The following is a 16719-nucleotide window of genomic DNA, read 5'->3' as shown; positions in this document are numbered from 1 at the left end:
TAATTGCAACATTCCAAGAGGCAATTAGGCAGGAAATGGAGGGATATGGACCATGTGCAGGCAGTTGGAATTAGTTTAATTTGTCATTACGGTTGACACATATATTGTAGGCTTAGAAGTCTCTTCTATAACGGGACCGCATTCACTACCTGGCCAATGTGTACGCTGAGTCTAATGGTAGCAGTTTTAATTGATGTTGAGAATAGGACAGAAATGTTTTCCCTGAATTGGTTGGGACAATATACATTATTTAACTCACTTATTTGGTTCTCCAGGCAGATTTCTGTGACCAATTTTGGATAGGGTAACTTTGTGAAGCATGATGCTCCAGTTATTCCCACTTCACAATCTTCCTATGTCACAACTTGGGGTTTCTTTCAGTTGGAACAATCGCCTGATTATCTGGTTAACACAAAGCTACATAGTAATCAGACCAGAGAATCAAACACGACTATACCTCATCAAAATATTCTGCACCTCGAGTTTATAAACTTCAGCTTCAAAAAACTTATTAGTCAAAGACAGCACTGTCTCCCTTGAAGAGCATTTAGTGACAGAGTCAATATTAAGTTTACTCTATTGCACTAAGTTTAGTTTCAACAAGGGCTCCATATTTGAAATACATGAATGACATGTCGATCCATGGCCTCCTCTTGAGCCAAGATGAGGCCACCCTTAGGGTGAAGGAGCAACGCCTTATATTCCAGCAACACACACAAAATGCTGGTGGAACACCTTATATTCCATCTGGGTAGCCTCCAACCTGATGGCACGAATATAGATTTCTCCCTTCAGTAAACTAATCCCTCCTCCCCCTTTATTCCCCAAACTTTTACCTCTTCTCACCTACTTCCCCCTTGGTCCCTTCCTTCTTCCCTTTCTACCATGGTCCTTTCTTCTCTAGCCCGTTTGACCATTTTCATCCACTTCACCCCCATTACCTTCCAGCTAGTCTCCTTCCCCATCCCACCTCTTTAATCGGGCATCTTCACCCTTCTTTCTCAACCAGCCCAAAATGGCGGTCATCTATTCATTTCTATAGATGCTGCCTGACTTACTGAGTTCCTCCAGGATTTTGCATGCGTTACTTTGAAATATTGAGTTGTTTAAGAAACCGGTTAACCTTGTGATACTTCTTAAGCATGATCTCAGTGTTTGGTATGATTGCCAACTGGAATTGTAGTAATTCTTCTGTTCATTCATGAGTTTTTAAAACAGGTAGGAAGATTTCAGGCCAATGAATTTTCAAGGGTAAGCAATATTTAGATTAAATTATACAGTCTGTGGGAAGAATCTTCAAAAATCTCCCACACCACCTAACCCTGAAAAATCATGATTGAATTGTTATAACTAAACTCCATTTCAAGATTTCAGCTGGTATTAAAAACTGATTCTTCAGAAATAAAGGACTCCAATACATAACATTTCCAAAAGCATCTGGACTTCGGTAGGAAACCAAAAAAAGGGCAGTGAATCACTAAAGAGGGCATGCTTAAAAATAAAAAACAGATGAAGAGCAAGTGAACAGAAACAGCTTCAGATACAACAACTCAATTTTATTTTACACTCACCTGATGTAAGCAACAAGGGCAGCAACAAGATCCACATCCTAAAGGGCGCACAAGCTGCATGACGGTTTGTCCTATGTTATCCAAAATCTTTATGATAAATGCCCTATTAGATCCACAACACATTCGATTACAAAATTCGCTGTCTTCAACTGCGTAATAAACTCTCTGCCCCAAGCCGTTTTTTACTTCATACTTGTTTTTGGTCTCATATCCTACTAAGGCTGAAAAGCAAAATACCGCACTTCAAAAGACAGATCAAAGTTAGCCCAAGTATGAAAAATTATCATTTACTCTCGGCAGACCATGAACACTGCTCACAAGGCTAACATATACAGTACTGACCTTTTAAAGGGTGACAAGAGAGGCACTTTCAGAAACAGCTGGAGTCACGGATCCAGTTCCAGCACTGTGCCCAAGCAGTGAAGTTTGGAGGGAGGATTGCACCTATGTGCTTGCTACCACTGACCCCCGAATGGTAGACATAACATGTTCGAGAGGGGATACCGGGAAAAAATTTTAGAAAATAAAGTGGTGGATGGAATGTCAGCGCAGAAAGTCACTGACCCAGATGCTGTCAAGAGTTTTGTGTATTGGTGGTGCTAATCTCACCTGGCAAATGAACATTTATCTCTTTATACTCCCAGTGTCTTGAACATTGAAGGTAAAAGTTGACCATCACGAGGCATCACTCAGCAGACAATTCTGCCTCTAACAATCGCAAGCAGCAATGTATCTGTGTTAGTTAAGCTACACTTTTGGTCAACAAACAACCTCAAGATGTCATTATTTTGGGATTTAAAATAAATAATGCCACCAACGGCCAAGACCTAGTTGGACCACCTCTCGGTAGAGATGGATATTGCCGAACACCTGTTTGTGCAAACAAAACTTGCAACAGTGTAACAATGGTGCAGTGGTTAGTGTGACACTATTACAACTCAGGGCGTTGGAACTTCGGAGTTCGATCCCGGCTTCTCCCCCCTTGCAACCTGATGGTTTTGTCCGGGTGCTGAACCAGGTCAGTTGACTGGTCATTGTAAATTGATTAGGCTTAATTTGGGGTTGTCAGGGGTTGCTTGGGGGCTCGGCTCGAAGAGTCAGAGGGCCTATTACACATGGGATAGATTAGATTAGATTAGATAGACAGACAGCTAACTGGATCGATTGATAGACTGACAGCTGATTAGATGGATAGATAGACAGCTGATTGGATGGATAGACAGACTGACAGCGGATTGGATGGATAGATAGACAGACAGACCTTGCTGCACACAGAAACTGCTTCACCTGAGGACTTCTGAACAGAACTGAACATTCTCATTTCTGACGTTAAGAATGTGGGAAGGTCAGTACAAGACATCTGTGGACAGTTGTGCTGAGGACACTGACCCATTGCAGTAAGGCCCAGAGATTGAGTTAAGCGGCTAATAACATCATCTGTCTTTTGTCCTCATTTTAACTTGGTTCCAAACAGATAAGGCTGGAAATCATGAGAACGTAAACAAAAGGCACTATTCAGTTGCTTTTATTGTTTGCTGATTTGTTGTTTCTCTCTGCACATTCGGTGTTTGACGGTCTTTTTTCTAAATGGGTTATTTTGGGTTTCTATATTTTGTAGCTGCCTGTAAGGAGATGAATCTCAAAGTTGTATACATAAATGTATTTTGAACTTTAAAGGACATAATCCTCCACAGAAAGGTTCAGAATTTGCTTACAAACGTGGAGGCCACCAATCCCCACAATAGTGATTTCCTAATCAGACACCAACATTTAGATACCTTGCATTGTCAGTGGGAAAAAAGCATATTTTTTTTTTACCGTGCCCATGGTCTGCTCTTATCAAATTATGGTATTGCTTTGCACTGTTGTAACTGTATGTTATAATTATGTGGTTTTTTTGGTCAGTTAGTCTTGGTCTGTCTTGTGTTTATGTGATATCATACTGGAGGAACATTGAATTTCCCCTTGGGGATGAATAAAGTATCTATCTATCTATCTATCTATCTATCTATTTTTCAGTGTCCTGCTGAACCTTTGACAGGAACATGGAACCATTCATTTGAATGGAACAAAATGACTGAGGGAGAACAGCAAAGACAATTAAATCACACACATTCAAGAATTCTTCTGAGTTCTTTAATGGCATAATAAATTTTCCCATTCAAGCTAACTAGCCAATATTGACAGAAATCAGAATGGCAGAATGTGAAAGGCTATTTAACTCATCTTCTCCATCCTGGAAAAAGTACACTTTTACTCACCACTTAATTACTGTTTTAAACAAGTTCAAAATTAAAACTGTTCCTGAAATCAAGCTCTCATTTTTAGGTTAAACACTTAATATTGAGCTTCAATCCCATATAGCAGGGTCTTAACAGGTATATTAAGAAGGTGTGATGCATCCATCATGGAATAGAGGACTGTCTACTCAACCTCAAGCAGTCCATTTTTATAATGTTTTAATTAATACTGTTAGGATTCAAATCGTTTTGCAAACATCTTAGATGCTAATTTGAGATCTGATGGGATGTCAAATACCTTTAAAACGTTCAATTTCTGAAGATTTCTATACAAATCCATTTCAATGACATAGCTATATAAAAACATTATCAATACAGAACTAATATCTATTCAGCTCAATAACTTAAATAAAAACTCAATCAAATTACACTCACCTTCAATAAGCTCAGTAACCTGATGAACAAGTATCTGATCAATCTGTGAAGGGCAGAATATACCAGTTCAATACTTGAGTTATCTCAAAATAAACTTTGCAGCATGAGCACTATATTCTATGTCAAAATTTAATAACAATCACAAGATGACAACACATTGCACCATTTCCTATCACTATTACAGTTCAATAAATTACTTCAATATTTTAAAAACAAGCTCTCAATGCATCTTTTGTTACAAAGGATAAGTGTCACAACAAAATACAGAAAGTTAATATTGTTCAGATTCTCCATAACATCTTAGTTTCTAAATAATTCTAATAAATTGAAGGTCTGTGGTGCTGGGGGTTATCTAGACAGATAACTGATGCTGGAATCTGGAACAAAACAAACTGCTGGTGGAAATGGAGTGTCTAGGTAACAGCCATTTCAGGTGATAGTGGTACCAAGCTCTGCCATGTGAAGCAATGACTGAAAATGAATCAAATATACTCTACTCTGACCTAAACAGGAGCTCTAGTCCCAGTTCCAGAACAACTCACTTATTAGAACAGCTACAAGTGACTTCTAGTCAAAATTGCCAAGAAGGGATCCATTTTGGGAAATTCATGCCAATTAGAACAGGATCAAGTTCAGCTACTAAAAAGTATGAGCTTGAAGCTCAGGTGCGAATGGGTAACTATGATGTTGTTGGGATAACGGAGACATGGCTGCAGGGAGATCAGACCTGGGAAATGAATGTACAAGGGTATACGTGCTATCGTAGGGACAGAAATGTGGGCAGAGGGGGTGGGGTGGCCCTGTTGGTGAGGAATGAGATTCAGTCCTTTGCAAGGGGGGACATAGGATCAGGAGAAGTAGAGTCTGTGTGGATAGAACTGAGGATCAGTAAGGGCAAAAAGACCCTAATGGGTGTTGTCTACAGGCCACCAAACAGTAGCATGGATATTGGGTGCAAGTTGAATAGGGAGTTAACATTGGCACGTGGCAAAGGTAATGTCGCAGTAGTTATGGGGGATTTCAACATGCAGGTGAACTGGAAGAATCAGGTTGGTGCTGGACCCCAGGATAGGGAGTTTGTAGAGTGCCTACGGGATGCATTCTTGGAACAGCTTGTACGAGAGCCAACCAGGGACAAGGCTATTCTGGATTTAGTCTTGTGTAATGAACAGGATTTGATAAGCGATCTTGAAGTAAAGGAGCCATTAGGAGGTAGTGACCATAATATGATGTTTTTATCTGCAATTTGAGAAGGATAAGGGCAGATCGGAGGTGTCAGTGTTGCAGTTGAACAGGGGAGACTATGGAGCCATGAGGGAGGAGCTGGCCAAAGTTAACTGGACGGATATCCTAGCAGAAAAGACAGTGGAACAGCAATGGCAGGTATTCTTGGGAATAATGCACAAGGTGCAAAATCAGTTCATCCCCCGGAGAAGGAAGGATTCAAAGGGGGGAAAGGGGCCACAGTGGTTGACAAAGGAAGTCAGAGATTGCATAGCATTAAAAAAAAGGAAATATGACAGAGCTAAGGTGAGTGGGAGGACAGATGATTGGGAAATTTTTAAGGAACAACAGAACTTAACTAAAAAAGCAATACGGGGAGAAAAAAATGAGGTACGAACGCAAGCTAGCCAGGAATATAAAGGAGGATAGCAAAAGCTTTTTTAGGTATGTGAAGAGAAAGAAGATAGTTAAGAACAATGTTGGGCTCTTGAAGAATGAATTGGGTGAAATTGTTATGGGAAACAGAGAAATGGCAGAAGAATTTAATAAGTACTTTAGATCTGTCTTCACTAGGGAAGACACAAGCAATCTCCCAGATGTATGGATGGGCCAAGGACATAGGGTAACAGAGGAAATGAAACAGACTGACATTAGGAAGGAAACGGTGATGAGTAGACTGATGGGACTGAAGGCTGACAAATCCCCAGGTCCAGATGGTCTGCATCCTAGGATACTAAAGGAGGTGGCCCTGGAAATTGCGGATGCATTGGTAATCATTTTCTAATGTTCCTTAGATTCAGGATCAGTTCCTGAGGATTGGAGAATGGCTAATGTTATCCCACTTTTTAAGAAAGGAGGGAGGGAGAAAACAGAGAACTATCATCCTGTCAGCCTAACATCAGTAGTGGGGAAGATGCTAGAGTCCATTATTAAAGATGAAATAGTGGCATATAGCAGTGATAGGATTGGGCCGAGCCAGCATGGATTTACCAAGGGCCAATCATGCTTGACTAATCTATTGGAGTTTTTCGAGGATGTAACCAGGAAGTTAGACAAGGGAGATCCAGTGGATGTAGTGTACCTCAATTTTCAGAAGGCATTTGATAAGGTCCCACATAGGAGATTGGTGGGTAAAATCAAAGCTCAGGGCATCAGGGGGGGAAGACATTGACATGGATAGAAAACTGGTTGGCAGATAGAAAGCAAAGGGTAACGGTGAATGGGTGTTTCTCGGAATGGCAGGTGGTGACTAGTGGGGTGCCACAGGGCTCGGTATTGGGACCACAGCTGTTTACCATTTACATTAACGATTTAGATGAAGGCATTAAGAATAACATCAGCAAGTTTGCTGATGATACTAAGCTGGGTGGCAGTGTGACATGTGATGAGGATGTTAGGAGAATTCAGGGTGACTTGGATAGGCTGAGTGAGTGGGCAGAATCTTGGCAGATGACGTTTAATGTGAATAAGTGTGAGGTTATCCACTTTGGGAGTAAGAACAGGAAGGCAGATTATTATCTGAACGGTGTAGAGTTAGGTAAGGGAGAAATACAAAGGGATCTAGGAGTCCTTGTTCATCAGTCACTGAAGGTGAATGAGCAAGTGCAGCAGGCAGTGAAGAAGGCTAATGGAATGTTGGCCTTTATTACAAATGGAATTGAGTACAAGACCAAGGAAATCCTTTTGCATTTGTACAGAGCCCTGGTGAGACCACACCTGGAGTATTGTGTACAGTTTTGGTCTCCAGGGTTAAGGAAGGACATCCTGGCTATAGAGGAAGTGCAGTGTAGATTCACGAAGTTAATCCCTGGGATGTCCGGACTGTCTTACGCAGAGAGGTTAGAGAGACTGGGCTTGTACACGCTAGAATTAAGGAGATTGAGAGAGGATCTGATTGCAACATATAAGATTATTAAGGGATTGGACAAGATAGAGGCAGGAAATATGTTCCAGATGCTGGAACAGTCCAGTACCAGAGGGCATGGTTTGAGAATAAGGTGTAGGTCATTTAGGACAGAGTTAAGGAAAAACTTCTTCTCCCAGAGAGTTGTGGGGGTCTGGAATGCACTGCCTCGGAAGGTAGTGGAGGCCAATTCTCTGGATGCTTTCAAGAAGGAGCTAGATAGGTATCTTATGGATAGGGGAATCAAGGGATATGGGGACAAGGCAGGAACCGGATATTGATAGTAGATGATCTGCCATGATCTCAGAATGGCGGTGCAGGCTTGAAGGGCCGAATGGTCTACTTCTGCACCTATTGTCTATTGTCTATTGACCATAAGGTCCTTGGAACTGGATGACACACTACACCAGCAGACAGACTGGTTTGGAGACAAAATTATATTCAAGAAATCACAAGGTCAAAGTCATCTAGCACAATCAGAGTATCACTATAACACTCATTATATTTTATTAAGTGTAGATAATGATCCACTGAAAGACACTGAAAGATATGCTGTTGTTAGCTCTTCCAGGTTGTAACATGAAGGAATTACGTGCTCACTCACCAATGTAAGGTACTCCAATCCTGGTGGACAGTTAGGAATAGGAGTTGGTGCTTGCATCCACTGTGCCTGGGGCTGTGTTGATACACCTGTCTGGTGACCAACCATTGGAGAACTACCATGATAGACAACATAACTGGGATGAGCTGCATAAGGACCTGCTACACAGGATAGAAATATAGAAACAAAAATAAATTTCCAATCACAATAAAAAGTTATCTCATATTTCCTGATAGATTTTAAATTTAATATTTTAACCTCAGCAGTCGTGCTTAAATATGTGGCAACTTTCAGATTTTAGTTTGTGAAGTTTTGTTCATAATCCAAAGGTTTGTTTAGATGCTTCTTTCCCTTACTCAGGTGTAAAACCTGCATGAGACAGCTGCTCCAAGAAATATTACTGATCTGATTTATATAGCATTGAAGACATTCAGTAATGAGCCCAAAATTTACAAGATACTTATTCTCTAAACACTCAGCAGGTAAGGCAGCTTCTCACCCCCTCTCTCCTGCACCCCGTCCCTCTCTCCTGGCCCCCTCTCCTACCCCCATCTCTCTCCCACCCCTTTCCTACCCCATCACTCTCTCCCACCTCTCATCCCTCCCACCCCTCTCTCCTACATCCCGTCCCACCCCCGTCCCTCTCCTACCCCCCTGTCCCTTTCTCCCGCCCCTCTCTTATCCCCGTCCCTCTCTCCCAACCCACTCTCCTACCCCCATCCCTCTCTCCCAACCCACTCTCCTACCCCCATCCCTTTCTCCCAACCCACTCTCCTACCCCCGTCCCTCTCTCCCAACCCACTCTCCTATCCCCGTCCCTCTCTCCCACCCCAGTGTCTCAATTTCCCCCTCTCCTAACCCGCGTCCCGCTCTCCCCTATCCTGTCTCCCTCTTCCTCTGTCCTACCCTCTCCCCCTCCTCCCCCGTCTCTCTCAACCCCACCCCATCAACTCTCTCTCCTGCTTCTTCCTCCTCCCCACCGACTGATACTGCCTGACCTGCTGGGTGTTTTGAGTCTTTTCTGTTTATATTTCAGATTTCCTGCAATGCAGCGTTTACTTTTTAATTCTCTTTTTTGGTCCATTTGAGCAACTTCCACAGAAGAGTATCACCATGCACTTAAGGAGAAATAAGGAAAACTTCAAGTACACCTTTAAAAATTAGCAAATGTATCAGACCTTAAATATTAGCACAAGTAACAGGTGAGACTAAGTTAGTTTGATACAAATGAGATTTTATAATCGTATTTTTAAAAGCTTTCTCCTGCAGAGGGAAGCAAAGGAGAAATGCCCATTTTCTCCAAATTGTAATATTAACAGAAGCTTTGAAGGAGAGTACAGTGCAGTGCTGCTACTTCTTAGTAATGTCTTTCCAAGCACACAAATCAAAAGAAACAAGCAAATACAAATTCTACATGGTACTGAAGAATCCTTAATTCAATCTGATTATTAATTGTACAATTCTATTAAGGACAAGACTATCTTTGCTCTAAAAACTATCCAGGACTTTATTTGCCAACAAAAAAAAAGTACAGTCAGTAGAGAATGAAAAATAGGACAAACTAAAAGAAGAGGTGGATCTTCTCTCTTCAGTCTTGCTCAATTTATAGATCTCATATAGTGCTCAAATGTTGCTGGAATATTGAGCAACTTTAAGGCTGTTACCTCTATTATCCATGGGTTTGGAATACTCTACCAGAAATACTGCACATAATAATTAAAGGTAAGCAAGTTTGCTGAGGACATTGCAATATATTCATCTGGAAGCGTACGTTTTCTTCATTAATTCCTTATTTATTTGAAGTTCAGTCTTTAAAACTTGTTTGAAAATTCATTTCATCTCCTGATCAACCCTCATGTGAATGGTTTTCAAAAAAATCAGTCCCAGACATTCTTTTTTGTTGTCCTACTCCTACAGCTATTGGATTGGGGTCCAGATTATTGTTTTCTTGTTTATTTTTGTAGTTTTAATTTTCTTTACACTTGTTTTTAATGTTTGTGTGACACCTGTTTGTCTGCGCTTTCAGTCTAGTTTACAGAACAAGGGAAGAGCATGAGGACAAATTCTTCATTATTTAATTTATTTGCTATTTGTTGTCATTTGCTGACACTACCTGACCTGTACTCTGATGAACAATATTTTTTTAAAATGGCAGTGTCTATAAGATTAGCACCTCATTCTTGACAATAGACAATAGGTGCAGAAGTAGACCATTCGGCCCTTCGAGTTTGCACTGCCATTCTGAGATCATGGCTGATCATCTACTATCAATACTCGGTTCCTGCCTTGTCCCCATATCCCTTGATTCCCCTATCCATAAGATACCTATCTAGCTCCTTCTTGAAAGCATCCAGAGAATTGGCCTCCACTGCCTTCTGAGGCAGTGCATTCCAGACCCCCACAACTCTCTGGGAGAAGGAGTTTTTCCTTAACTCTGTCCTAAATGACCTACCCCTTATTCTCAAACCATGCCCTCTGGTACTGGACTCTCCCAGCATCTGGAACACATTTCCTGCCTCTATCTTGTCTGCCTCTATCTCTATCTTGACTTCTGCAAAACCTTCTGAACACATCGTATCCAGTTCTATCCAGTTTAAAGTAACAACCTTTTGAACTTCCTTTATTTTCCAATGCCTCTTCAAAATAATCGGGGTATCACGGAGGTTACCGGGAATGAAAGGGTGAACGTATGATTATTTGGTGGCTCTGGGCCTGTACTAGCTGGAGTTCAGAAGATCGAGACAGGAATCCCATTGAAACATATCAAATACTGAAAAGCCTAGATGGAGTGGATGTGGAGAGAATGTTTCCTACAGTGGGGTTGTCTTGGAAAAGAGGGCAAAGACCCACAATATAAGGACATCCCTTTAGAACAGAGATGATGAGGAATTTCTATAACCAAAGGGTGATAAACCTATGGAATTCACTGTTACAGACGCTGTGGAGGCCAAGTCATTGGGTAAATTTAAAGTAGAGGTTGAAAAGTTTCTGATTAGTAAAGGCGTCAAAGTTTACGGGGAGAAGGCGGAAGATAATAAGTGTACTTTGAATAGGACTAAAAGGGACAATAAATCAGCCATGATTTACTGTGGAGCAGACGCGATGAGCCAAATGCCCCAATTCTGCTCCTGTGTCTTATGGTCGCCTCTTGATTGGATACATTTTGCTCTGTACTGCTCAACTTACTGACTTACAGTCAAAAGTTACATGGAGCCATAATTAAACTGCACAACTTCCTGAGTGTGAAATCTGTTCTGGTTGATATGGATATCTTTTCTGAGACAGAAGGAGAAAGCACTGTAAAAAAAACAGCATTCTTTTTCTATCGTATCATTGAAAATGTTGCTGCAATTTTTTCTCCAGTTGTTCGTGCATGTTGCATAATGTGTTTTTTGATGCAACAAGTTTCACATTGCGTAACTTATAGAGAACATTTTTATTCTAGGATTTGTAGGTCCATGGTTGTAGTCTTTCTTGAACTAATGGAAACGCACTGACAAACTTAAGTTTTCACACCAGTTCTGGAGAGTATGCAGATCCTTGGTGAAGGTACTCCCTTCTGAGTTTCATTGGACCAAGTAACTTAAAAGCTGTCATTTCTCTTCAGAAGTGGCAAGCTTTTTCTACTGAGGTTAGGTGGGACTGCAACCAGAGGTCATAGGTAAAGGGTGAAAGATGAAAAGTTTAGGGTAATGAGGGAAAACTTCTTCACTCAGAAGGTCATGAGAGTGCAGAATGAGTTGGCAGCACAAGTGGTGCTTGCAAGCTTGATTTCAACATTTAAGTGATGTATGGATAGGTACATGGATGGTAGGGGCATCGAGGGCTATGGTTCTGGTGCAGGGCAATGGGAGTAGGCAGTTTAAATGGTTTCAGCATGGGCTAGATGGGCCAAAGGGCCTGCTTCTGTGCTGTCACTTTTCTATGGCTCTAGAAAGCAAAAGAAAAGTCTATTAAATACTGATGTTAAGTTACCATTTTAAGTTGTTAACTCTCAAACATGACACAAGATCTTCAGAGAAATGTTGGTGTTAGTACTAATCTTTACATTACTTGGTAAAGAAAAATGGCCAGTCAAAATGCAACTGCTCAGGTCATCAAAAACAAAAGTGGCTGGAAACCTCCATTTTGGAAAAGAACTGGATCAACAGCACCAACCCTTTGATGGAAGTTGCATGAAATGTAGCTGTAAACCCAAAAATCAAATCTGGTGAATTGCAGCATCAAGATTATAGCCTGTGAGAGTTCTGGAGCTCTTTTCTTTATGTTGCTTTTACAGTCAGGTGTTGGAGGAAGTGTATTACCATGGAGTACAAACTGGTTGTCACAAAAGTAAAAGGTTAGAATCAATGGTTCCTTTTCAGGCCGTAGGAGCATCACTATTGAGATTGGTTGTGGCTCTCAAAGGTTTTAGGATTTTAATCTATGGTCTGAGAGGGAATGAAAGGCAAGGTTTGCAAGTTTGCCAATCATGTAGAAATAGGAGTTGTGATAAGCTACTATGTTATAGCACTGGAAACAGACAGAGTCAGCATAATTGAGGTAATCAATTTGGTAAGAGGAATCAAAGGTCATGTATATGGAAGGACATTCGAAACAAGTGAAGCTCGGGGTTTTGTAATACATGTTCTATTACATGGATTACAAAATGCTAGCAGGTAGATCCAACAAGTAGATAACAAGGCAAATTTCACATTGTCCTTCATAGCAAAGGGGTTGGAGTTTGAAAATACACTTCCCATGGAGAGCTGAGGTTACAAATGGAATACTGGGCACAGCTTCAGCCCCCTTACCTAAACGGAGCCAATCCAAAAGAGATTCACTGGGCTAATTCCCAAGAGACCATTATTCCTTCAAGAGAGGGAAGACAGTTTGGGTCTGTATTCCATGCAGCTTAGAAGAATAAAAGGTGACCTATTTCAAACATATAAAATCCCAAAGGAGTTTGACAGCACAGATGTTGTCATGTTTTCACAAGTGGGAGAGTCACAAACCAGGGGACAAAGCTGCTCAGTAAGGGGAATAGATATGACATATTCAAATTTATAATACTGAATGGTTCAAAGTAGTAAAGGGGAGCCTTCAGGACTAATACTTAACTCATTTGCCAACTGATTACCTGGTCATTATTCATTCTGCTGCCTTAGAATGACCCTGTGGAAAAGTTTGCTGCTATACTTGTCTGTAGAATAGTGACCACACTGAATTCACTGCCCGATAACCATTTGGAATATGAAAAATACAAATGTTATTCCACATTATTTGTACTTTTAGAATGCCCCAACTTTAACTTGCACAAGATTTATAAAGTTAAAAACAAGATAGCCTTCCCCATCTTTGATCTTCAATTCACCAATACAAGTTAAATAAAATTAGGTACCAAAAGAGACAGGTGGAGGAGCCCCATACTGATGCGGAGGCGGTGGGTAGGGTCCTTGCTGAGATTGGACTGGTGGATACGGAGGAGCACTCGGCTCAGAAGCAGGATACGAATGAAGACCTTGGGAGGGAAAATAAACTGCATTAAATGGTTTGAAAACTAAAGCAAGTGGACACTAACTTTAGTATTCAATTGATTTATCATCTCTGAAAAAGGACAGCTTATAACCAAAGTAATGTTAAGAGTTAATCTACCAGAATATAGCAATGGAGCAGTTCTAATTTGCAAGTAGTTTGCTGAAAGACAAACTGAAACTTCCAGAATCAAATGCCATTACTCAACAGCATGCTAGCTCAGAGATGGTGCTTTCAAATAAACAGTCAAAATGCAAACTTTAATAACTTAAATGAAACTCTAGTCAGTGGATTTGAAGCAAGTGCTAATTCTGAGACAGCACAACTACAGTCCCTCATCTGCATGCCTTGTTCACTGTCTGCATGAAATTGATATGGAGGAGCTCTGACAGAACATCAACAGCAGTCCAATGATGTAAAGCAGTTGCAGGAAGTCACACGTGTGATAGATCTGGAATGAGGACAGCAACTTGATGTGAATGCGACCAAAGTTTTCGTGAACATTGAAGATAAACTGCTGTTGCTGACTTTGAAAGCAAATTTATTTAAAAATTGAAAGTATCAAATTCTTTCCCCCAATGCCTTCTACCCTGTCAGAAAACTAGAAAAGATTCCTCACCCAAGAAGAGGGATGAGACCAAGTTGGGATTAGGTATAATAAATTGAAAGAAGCTGATCTATTAGATATCAAGGAACAGAAAGCATTAATTTGAAGTGATACTTAAAAGATGGCAGAATAATGTGAAAAAAACTGTTTTCATAAAAAGGTCATTATCTGGAACTCACTGACTGCAAGGGCGGTGGAAACACAATTAACCTGGGCTTTCAAAAACAGGGTGTTGGATCGGCAGGGAAATGGGACAAAGATGAGCTCTACTGGAAACCAGAGCTTACTGTGTGCAATAATGGTGTGTGTGTAAAAACACACCACCACCAATCCCAGCCCCACCAAGCTGAAACAACTTTTCCTTGTGAAGTGAGGTGATTGCCAGATAACAATATTCCACATCTATCTCCGAATTGGTTTTCCTGTGGATAAGACCACAACACTGATTACAGCTTCCCCTCGATCAAAAAGGAAGTTAAGGAGTTAAGGCTAGGCAGCTTACTCAAAACTGCTAATAAACAATTAGCTCCAACATAACTCTCAACCCCAGCTGGCTCACGATCCATCCCCCATTGTTACAACTTTCTAGCATGGCCAAATCACCAAAAAGTGAAATGAGGTAACTATGTATTCTATCTTACACATTAAAAGCATCTTTTAACTACAGTTATTTTGTGATTAACCAAAGTCTTTGCATAAAGTGTATTTTGTTACAATTTTTCCATAAACGTCCCCATTGTTTTAGGAGCTACATTTAAAAGTATTAATTGATAAACGTGAACTTACCTTGAGCAGCCATATCATGCACTTCTTTCAACCCAAAACGGCCTCTGAAAACAAAGGAGAAAATAATTAGGAAACTATAATTTAATAAGCATAGCTAAATATTTTTAGCATTTAGCAACTATTTTTTCTATTTCCTAATTTTTCTTTCTTTTTACAATATTTTTTATTCAAAACAAGATTTACAGAGTGCAACACATAGATACATCTCAACATAACTTGTGTACATTCATATATTGTAATAGAATTGATCAAAATGTTATAACATAACACATAAAGGTATACCACTCTGTAATCAAAAATTTAAAGATAGGCCATACATCATAAAAGAAATTTTTTATATATATTTATAAAAAAGTCAACCCCCTACCAACTACCAAAGAAAAAAGCTGATGGATGACAATGGATAATTAGAAAAAAAAACATATTCACTTAAGAAAAGATAAAATAAAAATATACATAAAAGTCTGTGCATTGTTAAACTTTATAAATTGGAAAAGTAATTTAGGAAAGGTCCCCAAATATCATAAAAAGATTGCTGACTTTGATCTATTTCCTAATTTTTAAAGATATAATGTACAAAAGCACATTTAAACATTTAACTAGAATGAAGCCACAATCCATCATTCTGGTATAAAAAGCACCAAACCCGGACTTCCTCAACCATCTCACCAGAGAAAGGGCAGCAGTTCTATTTGAGCCCATCTCCTCTTCCCCAATGGATCATCAAGCAAGTTGGGCAAGATGTTTATAAGACCTCCGCTGCCAAGCAGGAGCCCAAGATTACTCCCAAACATACTCAAAACATTGCTGCAATGCAAGAGTCAAACTTAGAGTCATAGAACACACAGTACAACCAGGCCCTTCAGCCCAGTGCAAACTATTAATCTGCCTAGTCCCATCGACCTGCAGCGTAACCATGGCCCTCCATACCTCTCCCATCCCTGTACCTATCCAAACTCCTCTTAAATGTTGAAATCAAACACACATCCACAACTTCAGTTGGCAGCTCGATCCACGCTCTCACTATCCTGAGTGCAGTTCCCCTCATCTTCCTCTAGAACATTTCACCCTTAACCCATGACATCTAGCTTTAGACTCACCCAACCTCTGTGGAAAAAGCCTGTTGGCATTTACCCTATTTATACCGCGCAATTTTGAAAACCTCAATCCAATTTCCCCTTATTCTTCTACGCTCTAAGGTATAAAGCCCGAACCATTTCAACCTTTTCCAATAACTCAGGTGCTCAAGGTGACCACAACTACAAACAATACCACAAATTAGGCCCCACCAACACCTTATACAACTTCAACATAACATTCCAACTCCTGTACTCAATGCTTGGATCTATGAAGGCCAATGTGCCAACAACTTTCACTATAAACGTATGTACCTTTAATGCAACTTTCAAGTAGTTATTGATCTATATTCCCAGATCCCTCGGTCCTACTGCACTCCTCAGTGCCCTACCACTTATCGTGCAAGTCCTACCCTGATTTGTCCTCCCAAATTGCAACACCTCATACTTGTCTGTATTAAATTCCATCTGCCATTTTTAACACTATATTCCAGCTGGTGCAGATCTCACTGCAAGCATCGATAGTCCACTTTACCCCCAATCTTGGTGTCATCTGCAAATTTGCTGATCCAGTTTACTATATTATCATCCAGGTCACTGATATAGATGGCAAACAACAACAGACCCAGCACCAACACCTGCGGTACTCCACTAGTCAGAAGCCTCAAGTCACAGAGCCAACCCTTTACTACCACTCTCTGGCCTCTCCCGTGAAGTCAATGCTAATCCAATTTACTACCTCATCTTCAATGCCAAGCGACT

General features: G+C 40.5%; 1 protein-coding gene across 6 annotated transcripts in view; it reads right to left on the bottom strand.

Moving 5' to 3' along the window:
* LOC140726640 (phospholipid scramblase 2-like) overlaps positions 1 to 16719 on the bottom strand; it is a 67758-nt gene that overhangs the window by 22127 nt on the left and 28912 nt on the right. For all 6 annotated transcript variants that reach the window (XM_073043269.1, XM_073043266.1, XM_073043267.1 and 3 more), the window contains exons 3-7: positions 14882 to 14925; positions 13355 to 13474; positions 7978 to 8135; positions 4247 to 4289; positions 1572 to 1792 (exon numbers count right to left, since the gene is read on the bottom strand). In XM_073043269.1, coding sequence (XP_072899370.1) covers positions 1572 to 1792; positions 4247 to 4289; positions 7978 to 8135; positions 13355 to 13474; positions 14882 to 14894 — 555 coding nt within the window. In that variant the 5' untranslated portion in view covers positions 14895 to 14925. The remainder of the gene's footprint in view (positions 1 to 1571; positions 1793 to 4246; positions 4290 to 7977; positions 8136 to 13354; positions 13475 to 14881; positions 14926 to 16719) is intronic.

The sequence above is a fragment of the Hemitrygon akajei genome, chromosome 4 (genome assembly GCF_048418815.1).
Source record: "Hemitrygon akajei chromosome 4, sHemAka1.3, whole genome shotgun sequence".
In the NCBI taxonomy this organism is placed as follows: domain Eukaryota; kingdom Metazoa; phylum Chordata; class Chondrichthyes; order Myliobatiformes; family Dasyatidae; genus Hemitrygon; species Hemitrygon akajei.
The sequence above is the reverse complement of the archived record's forward strand: the minus strand, read 5'-3'. Positions and strand labels throughout refer to the sequence as shown.